This window comes from Perna viridis, chromosome 2 (genome assembly GCF_037379345.1).
Source record: "Perna viridis isolate PV_CMFRI_1.1 ecotype Kerala chromosome 2, ASM3737934v1, whole genome shotgun sequence".
In the NCBI taxonomy this organism is placed as follows: Eukaryota; Metazoa; Mollusca; class Bivalvia; order Mytilida; family Mytilidae; genus Perna; species Perna viridis.
Window position 1 is genome coordinate 56,589,920 of NC_142446.1, and position 20,416 is coordinate 56,610,335.

The 20,416-nt window shown below is 36.2% G+C and overlaps 1 protein-coding gene across 5 annotated transcripts; it reads right to left on the reverse strand.

The window, feature by feature from the left end:
- Nucleotides 1–615: 615 nt before the first annotated feature.
- LOC148626168 (uncharacterized) lies at nt 616–17,874 on the reverse strand. 5 transcript variants are annotated; one of them, XM_088569924.1, is made up of 3 exons: nt 17,786–17,874; nt 15,383–15,437; nt 616–6,730 (listed from the first exon to the last, which is right to left on the reverse strand). In XM_088569924.1, exon 3 carries the CDS (start codon nt 6,717–6,719, stop codon nt 1,893–1,895), a length of 4,827 nt encoding a protein of 1,608 aa, XP_088426050.1. In that variant the 5' UTR covers nt 6,720–6,730; nt 15,383–15,437; nt 17,786–17,874; the 3' UTR covers nt 616–1,892. The 5 variants fall into 5 exon arrangements, with proteins under 5 accessions (XP_088426050.1, XP_088426049.1, XP_088426048.1 ...); XM_088569923.1 differs by lacking the exon at nt 15,383–15,437 and adding an exon at nt 13,393–13,447 and having other exon boundaries at nt 17,786–17,870; XM_088569922.1 differs by lacking the exons at nt 15,383–15,437; nt 17,786–17,874 and adding exons at nt 13,393–13,447; nt 16,482–16,790.
- Between the last annotated feature and the right edge of the window lie 2,542 nt (nt 17,875–20,416).

The following is a 20,416-nucleotide window of genomic DNA, read 5'->3' on the forward strand; positions in this document are numbered from 1 at the left end:
CATTATCCCGGCTTCCCAGTTATTGATACCAATCATAATCCCCGCTTCCCATAATGTTTTTGCTCCCTGTTCCCTGCACCTTCAACAATCCCCATACCCCGTCCCCTCGACCATTGATTCCTACCCCCTTAACCCCTGTATCCTCGTCCTCCTCTCCACCCTCCCATTTAAATCTCCAGATCAAGAACAGGAAAGAATTTTGAAAAGTGCTGTGTCACTTGTTTTCAGATCCCTATTTACTTGTAGCTTGATTCCAAGTAATATACTGTTTATTTCAAAAGTGCAACAATCGAATGGCAAACTTATTGTTTGGTCTGTAACTGTTTCTGAATTAGAGTTAAAAATGAATTCTCTGTGTGTTTTTTTTTTTTTTTTTTTTTTTTTTTTAATTTGGTCATGCATGAATCATCTTCTGTTTAGTGCTTATGAAGATTGCTACTTAATAAGATTGAGTCATAGCAAATTTACTTTTAAGTGGTGTTGTTAAGTCTGTGTCTCTTTTTAACCCTTGTGTGTTTATCTTTAGATTGCTTTTAATGTAATTGATACGAAATTCAAGGTTATTAATGATGAATTATAATTTCCCCAAAAAGTTCCCTGCAGGAGTTACGAACTGACTACTGATGCATCGTAATTATTATTTTAATTTTGAATCTTATTCTTAACCAATGTTCATGAAATATTTACCATGAATCAGGGGGTTGCATATAGTTTCCCTATTTGGATATATTTATGCATATGATAGGAATAAAAAGGGCAAATGTGGTGAAACACAACAAATGCACCAGCGTATAACCAGAATACAAAATGGTATATTCTTTTAGAGATCATCAGGTCTTCAACAAGTGTAAACATCTTTAAGTAAGCTCTGAGAGGCCCCGACAACAAAAATCATAAAATCCACGGTAACAGAACGAGGACAGTTCTTCAAATCCATGTAATCAAGCAGTTTTTTTTTTTATCAGCTAAAACTCAATGTTTTGCAAATACTAGTATACGACTTTATCATTATACCCATCCGTCTGTCCACATTTCTTGATAGCGCAATTCCTCCCAAGCGTTCTAAGGATTTGTGTGAAATGTTATAGGAAAGTTGGACATCATATGTAGATATGCATGAAGGATATAGTTACTGTTGGAAGACTCCAAAAGGAAATAATCCAACTTGAGGGTTTCACATGTTTAAACCTCGTCAGCGCAACTCCACATATACCACCAAAGGGATTTCAGTGAAATTTTAGAAGGCTGGCATCACATGTTGCTGTGCATGAAGTAATTTAGTTACGCCAAGGACTCCGAAGGGAGTTTATCCAACTTGAGGGTTTTACATGTTATAACACCTCGTAAGCACAACTCCTCTTAGTTACGCCGATCGCGAGGACTCCTCTTAAACCACTCGGAGGAATTGAATGAAATTTGATAAGACTGACCACCATATGAATATGTTCGAATTGCAAAAATGGATCTTTTTCCGACAATAGCTTGAGTAAGAGTGAATGGATTTCTTGTAAGTTGCATTACAAGTTGTTATACCTCAGGAGACTTTGATTGTTGGGGTTGTGACTTGAGCCATTTTAGCTCACCTGGCCGTAGTAATTTTAGTAATTGGGGGACAACAATAGGCTTGTTTGATTTTGTTCAAATTCTTATCTTGTGTCAAATGTTTAACCACATTAACAGTAAAGCTGTATCCCGTTTGACTTGCCCTAACTGTTCTGTGTTTGACCTCTGTGGTTGTATCAATCTGCACCTAGCGTAACTTTTCTTTAAATATAGAATTTGGTTTGCTTAAAATGTTTAGTTTGAACATTGAGTTATGTAGGTTTTGAATGGTGTTATAAAAATCAGGGTTTTAGCTTGAGATGTTTTATATTGATTATTAAGTTTTTCTATTAAGTCATTCCAAAATACTGTTTGTATATTAGGAGTAAGTCTCTACTGTGCAACATAAGATATTTTGTCTCCTTTGATATCATTCTGTCTGTGTTGGAAGTGTCAAAGATAGGCCAGTGCTTTGCACGATCCCAAAATGCCGACATGAAGAATGGGGTTAAGGGTATAAGTTCTTTGTATTCTTCACTGGCAGATTTCAATTGCTTTCTCCAGTCATTTAAGGGCAGTGGGAGTAAATTTGTGTCCTTAAACATGTCTCGGAACGGAAAGGTTTGTCGATTGAATAAGTGGAACACTTTCGGGTGACCATTGGTTTCATTGCAAAGTCTAATTGCTATTTCGACCATTGCCCGCGCACAAAAATCAACTGGTGTGAGATCAAACGGAAAATCCATGTCAGGGTAGCTTCCAAACTTTCTCATTCCTAAGAGCATTGATCCAAACAAGTCATTTTTTGGTCCAATACCCGTTTTTGAGCAACCAGACACTCTAGCTGGTCTAAATATAGCCCCGCCAGGTAAATTGTCTATAGCTTGCATAACCAGTTTTTCGCTTGCCCATTTACTTTGTCCATATCCACCCTCAACAAGACATGGATCGTCAAAAAACTCGTTTTCAAAGCACACTCGATTTTGAGGATCGCTTTCCTTTGGCTCCGGTGGAAATAAAAACACACTCAACGATGATGTTTGGAAGATGTACTTCTGTACACCTGTCATAGCAAATTTGATAAATTCTTTTGTGCTTTCTACATTTGCAATCCTATGGTCTTCGTAGTTTGTATTGAAATTCATCATTGCGGCATTCATAAATACGACATCTATCGCATTGCATAATGCATTATAAATGTCTGGGGCTATTCCTAATCGGTCCTGCGACAAGTCCGAGATGACCACGGCAACTCTTGTCGAATAGCTGAATTTCCATAGATTGTATCGCCTCATATTTTCTATAATTCGCCCAAGACCACGCGCCTCTGTTGTCTCTCTAACCATGCAACAAACATGTGCATTTGTTTGCTCCAGTAGCTCGGACAGTAAATATGCTCCAAGGAAGCCAGTGACCCCAGATATCAAAATGTTTCTTGGATACTTAAGGTTGCATTTAGCAGTACATGAAGAAAAGTAATGAAATTGTGTTGTTCTTCGTTTTTCGTGTTTTAAATGCAAATCTGAGCCTGATTGTGCATCTTTAAGAATCAATTCTCGAAGGTCGTGTTTTTCCTTTGTAGGACCTTGAGACATTTTTCTTAAGACATCTTTTTTGCGTTTGATGACTTCAGCAAACTCTTCGATCGTATCTGCTGTGCCCAAGTCTGTGAACGAAAGTTGTACATGCAAAGTTTCTTCGAGGAGCCGTTGAAGAAGTACTAACTGTAACGAATTTCCTCCTAGCTCGGTGAATGAGCTTTGTCTGTGGAGAGTGTAGGCAAATGATTCTTCAAATTTAAGAAGACTGCACCACATCTTGGCGATCGACAGCTGAGTTTCATTGAGATGACTAGACCCTATGTATTGCTGCTGTTCATGTACCGACTCATCTTTTTCTAGTAGTTTTCTGTCAATTTTTCCGTTGATTGTCATAGGATAGTCCGTTACCTCGAGTTTCTTGATGTATGTCGGTATCATGTATTTTGGTAGGACTTTCGTGAGATATTCTCTCAGTTCGGACGTAAAAACGAATGAAGGGGAGACATATGCTGCGATACTCAGTTCTTTAAGCTTCTGGCATCTATGTACAACTACTACAGCTATGTTGATTTTAGGATGCTGAATAAGGACTTGTTCAATTTCACTAAGGTCGACCCTTTGCCCTCGTATCTTTACCATGTCATCTAATCGTCCTATATATGTCAAAGTACCCTCCTGGTCCTGAAATGCATGGTCCCCTGTCTTGTATAAAAGCATATCACCAGTTAAAGGATTTGTAATGAATTTTTCAGCATTGTAATGACGTGCATGTCCGATGTAACCTTTAGACAGTCCTAAACCTCCTACATATATCTCACCAACGACATCAGGAGGAACCGGTTGATGAAAGTCGTCAAATAGGTATACATGTGCGCCTGGTATGGCTTTTCCTATCGGAATATCTCTGTTCACATCTTCGTGATCTAAGCGTTTTGTGAACTCATAGTTTGTAGCGCAAACCGTCGTTTCTGTCGGGCCATACGCATTAAAGAATATGATTTTCCTATTCGTTGACGTCCATTTAACAGCAGTGTTAAGCGTGCAAGGCTCTCCAGCTGTAATTACTTTCTCTAAGTAAGGCAGATCAGAAGGTTGGTAAACGTTTAGTGCTGAAGGGGGTAAAGTAATTGTGTTTACCTGGAGCTTGTTCATGGAGACTAGAAACTCTTGGCCAAGTCTCTCGTTTTCACGTAGAACAGCTAATGTTGCCCCAGACAAAAGAGCTGTAAATATTTCAGATATGGTTGCATCAAATCCAATGGAAGCAAACTGTGCTATGATATCATTTTCTTTTAAATTCCAAAGTGCTATCTGCGCCATAGCGAGATTAACAATGCCAGATTTTGTAACCTGTACTCCTTTTGGTCTACCTGTTGACCCTGATGTATACATGATGTAACCAATGTCATCATCCAATGGCGCCATAGAAACACGTCTTTTTGTATCTCGAGGTGATTGGTTACTGGTTTCTAGTTCGAATGTAACCATTACCAACTCTTCGTCTCCAACCAAACCGATTATCGTTTTAGTGTTTTTAATTTTTGAAAAATCTGACATATCATATCTTTCTACAGTCGTTAAAAGAATGGTTACCTCGGCATCGATCATTGTGAATCCTAATCTTTCTGGTGGATAGTCTAATGGTAGTGGTAAAAATGCTTTGTTAGAGTGTATTGATGCTAGTGCAGAAATCACGTAGGCCAAAGAATTGGGTAAATGTAGGGCAACAACTTTATTGTCGGACTGATTACATTGCTTGACCTGATTCAGTGACTGAGCAAGACTCTTGATGGCAGCGTAGCATTCTTCGTAGGTCATGTCACATTTACTAGAGGTGATTGCTTTGTTTTTAGGTGTAGCCTTGCACTGATTTTCAAATACTGTAAATAGTGGATCATGCTGAAAATCGCTATTGGTTGAAACTGGATAAAGTTTTTGCAGTTCTTCCGGTGGAACCATTGACACTGACGAAAGTTTTGCGGAATAACCAATATCTGCCATAGATTTCAGAAATGTTGGAAAATGTTTAAGAACATCTTTTATGTGTTCAAAATCTTGAGATGGTATTTCATTATAAAGCAAATGCATTTCTTTTCCACAGTTTTCAAACAGGAGGAGAATGTTGCAATCTTGAAGAACCATTTTTCCAAATTCGTTTTCTGATGCTCTATCTTTTAAACTTCCCAGGACGATATTGTGATGTGGTACTTGTTTTCTGCCTCTGAGTTCTGGATACCGATAGAACATATCGATCAGGAAGGAGTGGGATGAATAATACTTCTTCAATGATTCATAACATAAGTTTAGAACTGAAGAAAGTTCATCTCGGATGTTGATTTTGAACAATCCTGGACAAATATCAGAGTACAAGGGTAGTGCTTCGTTTGGTATCGCACTAGTATCTGCTAATATACCTACGCAAATGGTCTTCACACAACAAATTCGCGCCATAAACGCAAGGAATGCTGCCGATAAGAAATCTCTCATACCATTAAATTCTTTCGGAAGAGGGATTAGTGGCAATGAAAATACTGTTGTGCTGACGTTTACATCTGTTGAAACGTCGATGATTCCAGCTACGACATTCATGCGTTGTCGGAAGAATATTGTGGGCTCATAAGACGCCATTTTGTTTCTCCAAAATTGTTCTTTTTTCCTAACGTTAGTTAAACTATCTGTGTTAAATTCGGCATAGGAGAGTTTTCCACCCGTGTACAGTCCGTGATTTTTGTAAGTATTCTGTACCGGATGTGTACCATCGAGATTTGCAAAGGACACAAGAAGAGGTGTACTTCCGGTACTAACTACTAAAGTGTCATCTACAATATCTAATATTGAACCAGGGGTTTTTCTTTCATACAGGTCACTTCTTGCTGGTTCAACGTTTGTCACAAGGAAAAACTCTCCAGATGATGAAACTAGTTTTGGGCTTCCGAGTGCGTTGTCATGGTTTCCGAATTCGAGTGCTCTCGCTAAGTTGTATATACTACCTGCTTGAAGTTCGAAGGACAGAACCCCTCCATTTGGTGGTATTGCATGTAAACCGAAGTATGAACGCCCTATTTGTGGTTGAACTCTCCGTGTGACCGAACCATTACGAATTTTTGATATTAAAATTTTAAATGCTTGTTTGGCGGCCTCTTGACATTTAAGATTAAGTGTCAGTGCTGAGTCGTTCTCCGATATTGATACTTCGGCAAATTGTAAGATGTCTCCAGTATCAATTCCAGGTTCAATAATGTGCCAACTTACACCATGTTTCTTTTCGTCGTTTATGATTGCCCAACTGGTTGAATGAACGCCTGCATATGCTGGCAATGGGGAATCGTGGTAGTTGATTGCCATTACTCTCGGGAATTGCAAGATTTCTTCTTTAATTATGCGTGGATTTGAAATGCTAAAAAAGTAATCGAACTCTGTGTTTTTAAGCACGTCACTTAAGTCTGCACCTCTCTCCCAGTGAGAAATACTGTTTTCTTCACAGTACTTCCCGACGGCTTGGGTATTAGTAAAAACTGTGATCATATCGTAATTTTCCTCGGCTAGATATTTAAGGCAGCTAAGAAGCAGATTTCCCTCTCCAATCGCAACGCAAGTAATTGGGTTAGTGTCTCCTTTTCCACTTGAAGGCGGCATTTTGGAAGCGTCTGAAAAAGTCATATGCCTAAAGTAGTAAAATGTATGTTTCAACCATATAAAATGCTTTCTGATTTTATCTTTCAATATTTCAATATTACTACTTTTATAGCCAATAATTTTGTTTTCTTCATGCGAGATAGTATACTACAAATTCTAAGATTTTTCAAGTTCAAATATAAAAAAAGTCAGAAATGATACCTTGCTAAATTCATTCATTTACACATACATTTGTGATATATCTTATTATTATTGACCAACTAGAACAATTGTAAGCAATGCTCACTAACTTGGTACCTCCACTTCCCCATTTGATAACATGCACTTATTAACCTCCATTTTAATTTGGATCAAAACTTTAAATAGAATGTTTACAACGAGAACATATAATAACGATTATGTGAAAGTTTTATTCAATACCATTCGGTGGTATCAGAGAAGTAACAGATAAGATATAGGTACCCTATGTCTCGATATTCACAAATGACATAGTCCATGTTTTGATATGTGAAACCTCAAAATTTATTCGGATCAGAATCTTAAAAAGGAGAGCACAACGGGAATATGTCATAAAGATTGTGTGAAAAGTTTCATCCAATTCCATTCAGAGGTGTAAGAGAGGTAACGGATATGAGATAGGTCTCCATGTCCATATCCTTACAACCAACTGACGAAGTCCATGTTTTGCTATGTTAAATCCCCAAATTAATTCGGATCAAAATTATAAAAAAAAAGAGGTGCACAACGGGAACATGTAAAATATTCTTTGAAAGTTTCATTCAATTCCGTTCAGTGGTATAAGAGAGGTGCGGATAAGAGATTGCCCACATAACAATGACATATTCTATGTTTTGCTATGTGAAACCCCCAAATTCTAAAATAGGAGGTGCACAATGGGAACGTGTAATAAAGATTCTGTGAACGTTTCATTAAATTCCATTCAGTGGTGTAGGAGTAACGGATAGCAGGTGCCCCCCCCCCTGTATAATGAAAGGACGGACGAACGGACGGAATCCCATATCACTATATACCCCCACTTTGCAACCGGGGGTAAAAATAACCAGAGGCTCTTGAGGACCTGAATGGCTCACATGATGCGCAATTTTAAGCATTATTTTTAAGTCAGGAATGAACAAAAATGTTCCAGTGATTGAAACGTTTCCCTATATCTGCTATAGTTGTTAGAATATCAACCAAATCTGCAAAAATAGTTACTTTTAGCATTTAAAGGGCGGTAACTCTTAATAGAAATATTTTCTTTCCACGGATCTTCTGAAAGGTGTCATTAGTATCAAGATTCTTCCTAAGTAAGATATTTCAAGATACTGGTTAAAAAACTGCAGAAATATTTTTACGGGCCTTGAAGCCCAGTAACTTTTGTCGGCTTTATCATCAAGATGATTTTTTAAAGCTCTTTTTAGTTTTATATATTATGCTTTCCATGATATTGGCTAAAAATGCAAATTGCGCCGTTTTCTTCATCCAACAAGGAATCGTCCCCTAACTTCGACACAATGGACATGTCTGTAAGCCTATCATATGGATCAATTATTAAGCAAACGTTTTTTTTTCTTCTAGATACTTAATAAAAACTTCAAAAGCACGATATTTTCCGCTTTTCAGTGACAAGAGATCTAACGAGGTCTCTCCCTACACACGTTAACTTCAAATAGGGGGTATGCGTGAGATATTCCGCATTTCAACTACCGGTATTTTATGTTGGCGGTGTTGCGTGGCGAAGAAGTTCGTGCTTAACCTATACAAGATTTAAAAATGTTTAACATAAGGACACCTTTTATTGTCTTTGATATGCAACATCTACATTAAACCACTTTGTCAGGTTAAACTGAATTGTTTTTAAAACACTGTAATTTGTTTCATAATTGAAACATGTGAAGTCTCATTGCACATTATAAAGATTGTTTTGTAGATTTTTGTCGCCATTATCATAAGTTAAATGTTATGGTTTTCAAGACTGCAAAATAGTTCATTTTTCGCCTTTCAAGAACAACCATAACAATGATTCCTCCTGAAAATTTGACTTTATGGTGACTTTTGTGGAGCTCTTAAGGAGGAAGACCTAAGGTACGGGACATAATTCTTACAAATCATTTAAACGTTTGTGTAAAACATTTTACATCTATCTCATCTAAGCATCAAAGTAACTTTGATTTATTTCATTCTATTTCAAATGAAAGCTTGATAGGCTTGACTGAAATTGAATATGACGCAAACATATCACTGATTTCAAGATTTATGTCCTTTACCCTAGGTCTACCTCCTTAAAGACGAAGAAGGATGGTAAGTTTTTTTTTTTTTTTTTTCAATCTCTCAGTTTTTAGATATACCAATTGCTTTACTCCTATCTTAGATGTAAATAGACACGACGGCCATATTTTTTCGGGAATTAAAATCCAATTTGTGCAGAATACCCAAATAACCCTAAGGAACATTCATGACAACTTATATTCAAACAGTCAAGTAGCTTCAGTGCTGTTGATGTTTAAGAAGTGTTAACAGAAGACTACGACGACGGATGCCACGCAATGACAATAGCTCACATGGCCATTTGAGTCAAATTAGCCAAAAAAGCGAATATCACAGTATCACCAGAAGTGGACTTAAAAGTTTGCATTTTTAGCGAAAAAATGCAATTGTCAATCATACAGAGTAAAATTATGTCAATGTGATCAATACTTACATGCAACACTAATGCTACGTGAATCTATAAACAATTATTACTAATGCTGGTCCTTCTGAAATGGAAAAAGAGAAGAAATAATATTTCATCATAAAAATTTTTACCTTACTTGTTCTTTTTATCATGTAAGGAAAACTATTGTCCAAACTATACGATAAACATGATGACTTTTCATTCCGTATTGTCAACTTTCCTTTCATCTGAGGCAACATCCCTTCAGCGCCTGTGTATAGGGTTTTCATATCACAACTCATACTTTATGCCAGAGCTTGCCGTAACTACTCAGTCTTTCTGTATTGCGCTAGACTTCTTACAATTAGCCTTCTGGAACAGGGTTATATTGCTACAAGATTGAAATCATCGCTGCAGAAGTTTTATGGTCGTCATCATGAACTCGTAGATCGTTATGGTGTATCCATCTACACCATGAAAACTGACTTGTTCAACATGTCATAGTTTCCCTTTCCTCTTTCGTTTACTCTGGGCTTTATTTTTATGAGCAACTCGACGGTTGTTTCTAGAAAAGCGGAGGAGGCTTACCCTACCGATGCACCTGGTCCATGCTACCAGTTTTCAGTGGTAGTGTGTTTTAGGTGGAAATGTAACTTTTATTGAAAAAAGAAAACTGCAGAAATATTTTTACGGGCCTTGAAGCCCAGCAACTTTTGTCGGCTTTATCATCAAGATGATTTTTTAAAGCTCTTTTTAGTTTTATATATTATGCTTTCCATGATATTGGCTAAAAATGCAAATTGCGCCGTTTTCTTCATCCAACAAGGAATCGTCCCCTAACTTCGACACAATGGACATGTCTGTAAGCCTATCATATGGATCAATTATTAAGCAAACGTTTTTTTTTCTTCTAGATACTTAATAAAAACTTCAAAAGCACGATATTTTCCGCTTTTCAGTGACAAGAGATCTAACGAGGTCTCTCCCTACACACGTTAACTTCAAATAGGGGGTATGCGTGAGATATTCCGCATTTCAACTACCGGTATTTTATGTTGGCGGTGTTGCGTGGCGAAGAAGTTCGTGCTTAACCTATACAAGATTTAAAAATGTTTAACATAAGGACACCTTTTATTGTCTTTGATATGCAACATCTACATTAAACCACTTTGTCAGGTTAAACTGAATTGTTTTTAAAACACTGTAATTTGTTTCATAATTGAAACATGTGAAGTCTCATTGCACATTATAAAGATTGTTTTGTAGATTTTTGTCGCCATTATCATAAGTTAAATGTTATGGTTTTCAAGACTGCAAAATAGTTCATTTTTCGCCTTTCAAGAACAACCATAACAATGATTCCTCCTGAAAATTTGACTTTATGGTGACTTTTGTGGAGCTCTTAAGGAGGAAGACCTAAGGTACGGGACATAACTCTTACAAATCATTTAAACGTTTGTGTAAAACATTTTACATCTATCTCATCTAAGCATCAAAGTAACTTTGATTTATTTCATTCTATTTCAAATGAAAGCTTGATAGGCTTGACTGAAATTGAATATGACGCAAACATATCACTGATTTCAAGATTTATGTCCTTTACCCTAGGTCTACCTCCTTAAAGACGAAGAAGGATGGTAAGTTTTTTTTTTTTTTCAATCTCTCAGTTTTTAGATATACCAATTGCTTTACTCCTATCTTAGATGTAAATAGACATGACGGCCATATTTTTTCGGGAATTAAAATCCAATTTGTGCAGAATACCCAAATAACCCTAAGGAACATTCATGACAACTTATATTCAAACAGTCAAGTAGCTTCAGTGCTGTTGATGTTTAAGAAGTGTTAACAGAAGACTACGACGACGGATGCCACGCAATGACAATAGCTCACATGGCCATTTGAGTCAAATTAGCCAAAAAAGCGAATATCACAGTATCACCAGAAGTGGACTTAAAAGTTTGCATTTTTAGCGAAAAAATGCAATTGTCAATCATACAGAGTAAAATTATGTCAATGTGATCAATACTTACATGCAACACTAATGCTACGTGAATCTATAAACAATTATTACTAATGCTGGTCCTTCTGAAATGGAAAAAGAGAAGAAATAATATTTCATCATAAAAATTTTTACCTTACTTGTTCTTTTTATCATGTAAGGAAAACTATTGTCCAAACTATACGATAAACATGATGACTTTTCATTCCGTATTGTCAACTTTCCTTTCATCTGAGGCAACATCCCTTCAGCGCCTGTGTATAGGGTTTTCATATCACAACTCATACTTTATGCCAGAGCTTGCCGTAACTACTCAGTCTTTCTGTATTGCGCTAGACTTCTTACAATTAGCCTTCTGGAACAGGGTTATATTGCTACAAGATTGAAATCATCGCTGCAGAAGTTTTATGGTCGTCATCATGAACTCGTAGATCGTTATGGTGTATCCATCTACACCATGAAAACTGACTTGTTCAACATGTCATAGTTTCCCTTTCCTCTTTCGTTTACTCTGGGCTTTATTTTTATGAGCAACTCGACGGTTGTTTCTAGAAAAGCGGAGGAGGCTTACCCTACCGATGCACCTGGTCCATGCTACCAGTTTTCAGTGGTAGTGTGTTTTAGGTGGAAATGTAACTTTTATTGAAAAAAGAAAACTGCAGAAATATTTTTACGGGCCTTGAAGCCCAGCAACTTTTGTCGGCTTTATCATCAAGATGATTTTTTAAAGCTCTTTTTAGTTTTATATATTATGCTTTCCATGATATTGGCTAAAAATGCAAATTGCGCCGTTTTCTTCATCCAACAAGGAATCGTCCCCTAACTTCGACACAATGGACATGTCTGTAAGCCTATCATATGGATCAATTATTAAGCAAACGTTTTTTTTTCTTCTAGATACTTAATAAAAACTTCAAAAGCACGATATTTTCCGCTTTTCAGTGACAAGAGATCTAACGAGGTCTCTCCCTACACACGTTAACTTCAAATAGGGGGTATGCGTGAGATATTCCGCATTTCAACTACCGGTATTTTATGTTGGCGGTGTTGCGTGGCGAAGAAGTTCGTGCTTAACCTATACAAGATTTAAAAATGTTTAACATAAGGACACCTTTTATTGTCTTTGATATGCAACATCTACATTAAACCACTTTGTCAGGTTAAACTGAATTGTTTTTAAAACACTGTAATTTGTTTCATAATTGAAACATGTGAAGTCTCATTGCACATTATAAAGATTGTTTTGTAGATTTTTGTCGCCATTATCATAAGTTAAATGTTATGGTTTTCAAGACTGCAAAATAGTTCATTTTTCGCCTTTCAAGAACAACCATAACAATGATTCCTCCTGAAAATTTGACTTTATGGTGACTTTTGTGGAGCTCTTAAGGAGGAAGACCTAAGGTACGGGACATAACTCTTACAAATCATTTAAACGTTTGTGTAAAACATTTTACATCTATCTCATCTAAGCATCAAAGTAACTTTGATTTATTTCATTCTATTTCAAATGAAAGCTTGATAGGCTTGACTGAAATTGAATATGACGCAAACATATCACTGATTTCAAGATTTATGTCCTTTACCCTAGGTCTACCTCCTTAAAGACGAAGAAGGATGGTAAGTTTTTTTTTTTTTTTTCAATCTCTCAGTTTTTAGATATACCAATTGCTTTACTCCTATCTTAGATGTAAATAGACATGACGGCCATATTTTTTCGGGAATTAAAATCCAATTTGTGCAGAATACCCAAATAACCCTAAGGAACATTCATGACAACTTATATTCAAACAGTCAAGTAGCTTCAGTGCTGTTGATGTTTAAGAAGTGTTAACAGAAGACTACGACGACGGATGCCACGCAATGACAATAGCTCACATGGCCATTTGAGTCAAATTAGCCAAAAAAGCGAATATCACAGTATCACCAGAAGTGGACTTAAAAGTTTGCATTTTTAGCGAAAAAATGCAATTGTCAATCATACAGAGTAAAATTATGTCAATGTGATCAATACTTACATGCAACACTAATGCTACGTGAATCTATAAACAATTATTACTAATGCTGGTCCTTCTGAAATGGAAAAAGAGAAGAAATAATATTTCATCATAAAAATTTTTACCTTACTTGTTCTTTTTATCATGTAAGGAAAACTATTGTCCAAACTATACGATAAACATGATGACTTTTCATTCCGTATTGTCAACTTTCCTTTCATCTGAGGCAACATCCCTTCAGCGCCTGTGTATAGGGTTTTCATATCACAACTCATACTTTATGCCAGAGCTTGCCGTAACTACTCAGTCTTTCTGTATTGCGCTAGACTTCTTACAATTAGCCTTCTGGAACAGGGTTATATTGCTACAAGATTGAAATCATCGCTACAGAAGTTTTATGGTCGTCATCATGAACTCGTAGATCGTTATGGTGTATCCATCTACACCATGAAAACTGACTTGTTCAACATGTCATAGTTTCCCTTTCCTCTTTCGTTTACTCTGGGCTTTATTTTTATGAGCAACTCGACGGTTGTTTCTAGAAAAGCGGAGGAGGCTTACCCTACCGATGCACCTGGTCCATGCTACCAGTTTTCAGTGGTAGTGTGTTTTAGGTGGAAATGTAACTTTTATTGAAAAAAGAAAACTGCAGAAATATTTTTACGGGCCTTGAAGCCCAGCAACTTTTGTCGGCTTTATCATCAAGATGATTTTTTAAAGCTCTTTTTAGTTTTATATATTATGCTTTCCATGATATTGGCTAAAAATGCAAATTGCGCCGTTTTCTTCATCCAACAAGGAATCGTCCCCTAACTTCGACACAATGGACATGTCTGTAAGCCTATCATATGGATCAATTATTAAGCAAACGTTTTTTTTTCTTCTAGATACTTAATAAAAACTTCAAAAGCACGATATTTTCCGCTTTTCAGTGACAAGAGATCTAACGAGGTCTCTCCCTACACACGTTAACTTCAAATAGGGGGTATGCGTGAGATATTCCGCATTTCAACTACCGGTATTTTATGTTGGCGGTGTTGCGTGGCGAAGAAGTTCGTGCTTAACCTATACAAGATTTAAAAATGTTTAACATAAGGACACCTTTTATTGTCTTTGATATGCAACATCTACATTAAACCACTTTGTCAGGTTAAACTGAATTGTTTTTAAAACACTGTAATTTGTTTCATAATTGAAACATGTGAAGTCTCATTGCACATTATAAAGATTGTTTTGTAGATTTTTGTCGCCATTATCATAAGTTAAATGTTATGGTTTTCAAGACTGCAAAATAGTTCATTTTTCGCCTTTCAAGAACAACCATAACAATGATTCCTCCTGAAAATTTGACTTTGTGGTGACTTTTGTGGAGCTCTTAAGGAGGAAGACCTAAGGTACGGGACATAACTCTTACAAATCATTTAAACGTTTGTGTAAAACATTTTACATCTATCTCATCTAAGCATCAAAGTAACTTTGATTTATTTCATTCTATTTCAAATGAAAGCTTGATAGGCTTGACTGAAATTGAATATGACGCAAACATATCACTGATTTCAAGATTTATGTCCTTTACCCTAGGTCTACCTCCTTAAAGACGAAGAAGGATGGTAAGTTTTTTTTTTTTTTTTTTTCAATCTCTCAGTTTTTAGATAAACCAATTGCTTTACTCCTATCTTAGATGTCAATAGACATGACGGCCATATTTATTCGGGAATTAAAATCCAATTTGTGCAGAATACCCTAATAACCCTAAGGAATATTCATGCCAACTTATATTCAAACAGTCAAGTAGCTTCAGTGCTGTTGATGTTTAAGAAGTGTTAACAGAAGACTACGACGACGGATGCCACGCAATGACAATAGCTCACATGGCCATTTGAGTCAAATTAGCCAAAAAAGCGAATATCACAGTATCACCAGAAGTGGACTTAAAAGTTTGCATTTTTAGCGAAAAAATGCAATTGTCAATCATACAGAGTAAAATTATGTCAATGTGATCAATACTTACATGCAACACTAATGCTACGTGAATCTATAAACAATTATTACTAATGCTGGTCCTTCTGAAATGGAAAAAGAGAAGAAATAATATTTCATCATAAAAATTTTTACCTTACTTGTTCTTTTTATCATGTAAGGAAAACTATTGTCCAAACTATACGATAAACATGATGACTTTTCATTCCGTATTGTCAACTTTCCTTTCATCTGAGGCAACATCCCTTCAGCGCCTGTGTATAGGGTTTTCATATCACAACTCATACTTTATGCCAGAGCTTGCCGTAACTACTCAGTCTTTCTGTATTGCGCTAGACTTCTTACAATTAGCCTTCTGGAACAGGGTTATATTGCTACAAGATTGAAATCATCGCTGCAGAAGTTTTATGGTCGTCATCATGAACTCGTAGATCGTTATGGTGTATCCATCTACACCATGAAAACTGACTTGTTCAACATGTCATAGTTTCCCTTTCCTCTTTCGTTTACTCTGGGCTTTATTTTTATGAGCAACTCGACGGTTGTTTCTAGAAAAGCGGAGGAGGCTTACCCTACCGATGCACCTGGTCCATGCTACCAGTTTTCAGTGGTAGTGTGTTTTAGGTGGAAATGTAACTTTTATTGAAAAAAGAAATAAAACACATTAAAATGTAACTTTTTTTGTTATTTAAAAAAATAAAACACATCAACATAACACCTTAAATACCATATTAAGAACAAACGCTCGTATAGTGTTCGTAACAAACTGGCTACACAGTTATTCATTTATTCATTGATAGTATAATAGTTTTAGTTCGAGCCTGAACCTGGCAAGTTTTTATTTATTGCGTGTGTGTGTGTTTGGTTTGATAATGTCATTTCTCAGTTTCAATGATAAATAAGTCGAATTTTGTCACAGGACAGTTCGTATTGTTCTAAATCTCATGCCATAACACTTATTAGTATACCGGTGTTTCCCAAATATACAACCGATTCGTATTTAACGGGACGACCGTATGATTCTCAGGTAGGCGCCTGGTAAATTTTGAAAATAGTTGAAAAATTTGAAAATAAATTTTGGCCTACGCCTCCTAGAAAGTGAATAAATGAATTACATTAAATTTTCTTACCTCAGTCCAGATACATCATACAGTGGAATCTCGTCCCAATGTGGTTGAAATTAAATATTCTGGCCCGCAAAATTTCAAATATAAATATTCTGACCCCCTCAGAATCCAATTGTCGTCCCCTAAATGTCCAATTTAGCAATAACTCGTGAGTACTTTACCGGGAAAGTTGACCATGTCCTTTCTAACCAGTAGAATGAATATAATGTTTGAGTTCATTAAAAAGTAAATGTGTCATACAAAGCCGAATGGTTAAAAAATCATTTAACGCGTTATGAACTATTCGTTTAGTTCGTACTTTAGATAGCTCTACTGATATTACTTCCAGTGGGGTAATACTAATAGTCAAGTGTCAGTCTCTGTAAGAATCATACAATGAGTGAAACATGATATTAAATAACGCACCACTTGTTACAGGCAATATTATCCATATCAGTTATAATCTCATTGAAATGCACAACAAATGAACATTTCGGGGACAGATAACTCATTCGATAACCTGCATTTTGTATAATTTTAATGAAATATTCCAAACAAATCCAGTAATGCAGCGATCAAGTAGTCACTGTAAGCATTTCAAATTGTGCATGCTTCTATGAGTGAAGTTATATTGTCAGATTCGGTGGGTTTTTCGGCATGCATGTTTATTTATTATTATTTTTTTTTTGACATTTTGCTTGATTCTTACAAAGACTTGTACTGAAAGTCTCTGAACAAAATTGGTCAACTTGTCCGATGACCCGATGAACGATAAATGGTCATTCTTAAACTTGACCTGGAATGGTTTTAGAAATAGAAAATTACTTATTTTTCATTTTTCTGTCTTAACTATTGTTAAAAACGGCTATACTTTGAGCTAAAGACAACCAAACTTCCAGTAAACATTTTAGGGAAATGGCAATCTTGTGGTCAAATCTTGTGTCTTCAGCAGAAACGTGATTTAATCAAGCTGAATGAACTGAAATGTAATGTCAGTTGGCTGGTAATCCGACCGACCGAAGTAAGAATTTATGCTTTAGTGATTGTTTCTTAAACGGTACTAGTATTTCTTAGTTGGCATGGTGGCTCTCATTTTTTTTTGTCTCCGCTAAACGCAGTGTGTTCTTTCATGGTTATAGTGGCTCAAGTTTTCGTCTCCCTTATACGAAATGTTGCTTTGATTTCCGCATGTGTTCCACGTCAACAGTTCAATAACAGCATTGTGTGTATATAATACCCCAAAAATGAATATAAGATAATACTACACAGATATGTACGTATTCTTAAAAGAACATTACTACGATCGTCTTATTCTTGTTCTATCTTACCAACACTGGTTCGCCATTATGTGTCCACCAATTTTCTGTAACATGCCAAGTATCACTAATGAACTTTTATGGGGCGACTTATCGCTGTCGTCTCATGAGGTATATTGGTACTATATTTTGTCTTTTGACCCTTGATAAACATCCATTGGCCAGTTTGGGTTCGTGTTATTAGTTATCGAACGGGGTCCGTGTTATTAGTCATCGAACGATACTAGATATTATAATGCCCATTTTTTCTGATAATTTTCTATAAGCCATTCAGTAACAGGGATTGATAACGACCGACCATGAATTGGCACGATCAGAATAGACACACGTCACATTTTGATAATACACTGTTTAAGTTGTTCTCACGATGCATTTATGATCTTCCAAGTCGGAAATTTTAACACCAGAACTATTACAGCCACCATGGAAGTTGGGGGAAGGGGTTAACCCACCATTTTGCTTTGAAATGCATGCATCAAATTAGGAACATTGCGGCTTATTTCATTTTCCGATTGATCCTTGATTTTGCTCGCTGATACTCTTTTATATCTACCTTTCATGCTTATGGATACATGTATGAGTTCGGTATTTTTTTAACCTTTGATAAATTAATTTTTCACTTCAGATAAATTCAAAATTTCTATTTAAACTTTAAATAGTCACTACATTCACACTTTCATACCATATGAAGAATGTAATTTTAATTAATAACAAGACTGCAGATATGGATATGAAGTGGACACGTGACAAAGAAGAACTAAACAATTTTATCGCACGTGCCAACAATCAACATCTTTCAATTAAGTTCACTACTACTAATCACCTCATTCCTCGATACCTCCAGCACCTTATCGGGGGGAGAGCTCTCCACGGACCTATACTCCAAACCAACTGACAAACATCAATATATTATGCCTAAGAGCTGTCATCCATCTCACCTGACTAAGAGTATACCATTTAGTCAAGCTCTTAGGCTAAGGCGCATTGGTTCAAATGACGAATCCTTAGAAAACGTCTAGGTCAACTGAAGAACAATTTAAGAAGAAGGGGATATAGATACAAGACCATCAAAGAAGGGTTCCAAAAATTCACAATATCCCAAGAAGTAGTCTGTTACAGTACAGGGCAAAGAAAAAATGTAAAAGATCCCCTTTTGTTTTAACGTACCACCCCTGCCTTAAAAACAGCCACAATACCATTCATGAGTACTGGGCCTCTGTCGAGAGAAACTCAACATTATCCAAAGTCTTTCCCGAATGCTTTCAGACAGCCAGACAGTTTGCGTAGTCTGCTTGTGAGGGCTGAAATATCTAAGCCCAACTTGACTGCAGGCGAGAGTCGCTCCTGTGGTGACAAAAGGTGCAAATGTTGCAACCAAATGCACCACTCGTCATCATTCACCAGCACAGTCACGGGGAAACGCTACAAAATATTTTGTAACGTGCACTACAAGAGTGCCAATATAATATATTTGCTCCACTGTCCCATCTGTGGCCTTCAATGTGTTGGTGAATCTAAACAGCGAAAGCTATGTTTTTATATAACCTGGTCTTAAAATACTTACATATCTAGGTAAGAAAGTCCACGTGAAAGGGATGCTTTGCTAGGAAGGTAATGGGACATGATACAGTATTAACTTCTTAAGCCTCTGTGCAAGGAATGCCATGTCATAAGATAGGGAGGTATTTTGCCAGAAAACAAAATAGTACTTTATATAATCGCATTTCATTGTAAGAAAGGCCATATGATAAGATAGAGAATTTTTTACAAGAAAATAAAATGGTACTTAGTACATCCTTAAGCCTTTATGTAACAAATACCATGAGATAAGATAGGAGGAGTATGCCGAAAAACAAATGGTTGCTTAAGTGTCAATATTTTAGACCGAATAGAAGGGCTATATTTAGAGATTTTATCTTTATTTGTAAGCTCCATCTGCCTGAAGTCGTGCCACCTCCTTATCTTTACATCAGGAAGGGACAGCGTTATCTTTGGCGAGAGGATTAAGCATTCGTAATGACCCCTACAAAGAAATGGGTCAGATCTAGATAATAGTCTTTCCGGTTACCACCATTAAGTTCGAAAGGTGAAGTTTCTACGGAAGCCCGCTAGTGTTAGTGTGTCGTTTTATTGTCTTTTTCTGTAATTTTCAGGAGTTGGAACCTCCGCTTCTGTTTGAAAATGTGAATTTTGTGTAAAATTTTAATGAAAATTAGAAAATAATTGAAAAAACTCCTTCTTTCCTGAACCCCCTTTTTCCAAAATCCGTGCCTTAATAGTTGTTATAGCAACTTGACTTATTCGTAATAAAACAGTGATAATTGGTTATAATAACAACATACAAACTTGTTATCACAACAACGTAGAAAATGATACTTAGTTGAATATAAACATATTGAAGGAACTACTGGCATTAAAGCCTCCGTGTGAAAAAGACCAAAAGATACAGAGGTTTTTGCCCACAAAAAAAGGGACCTAGTACAATATAAACATACTGAAATTGAAAATCTTAAAATTGTAACATAGATCCGTGACGAGATAAAATAGGCTATTTTTTTTTCGGACAAATGATAGCTTATGTGTAAAATTATTATGGTCCGGATTTATTGAATATTTTAAAGATATAAGTATATATGTGTTAGC

Excerpts from the sequence above, each read along its gene's own strand:
- LOC148626168 (XM_088569924.1), bottom strand. The coding sequence starts at position 6,719 with ATGCCGCCTTCAAGTGGAAAAGGAGACACTAACCCAATTACTTGCGTT.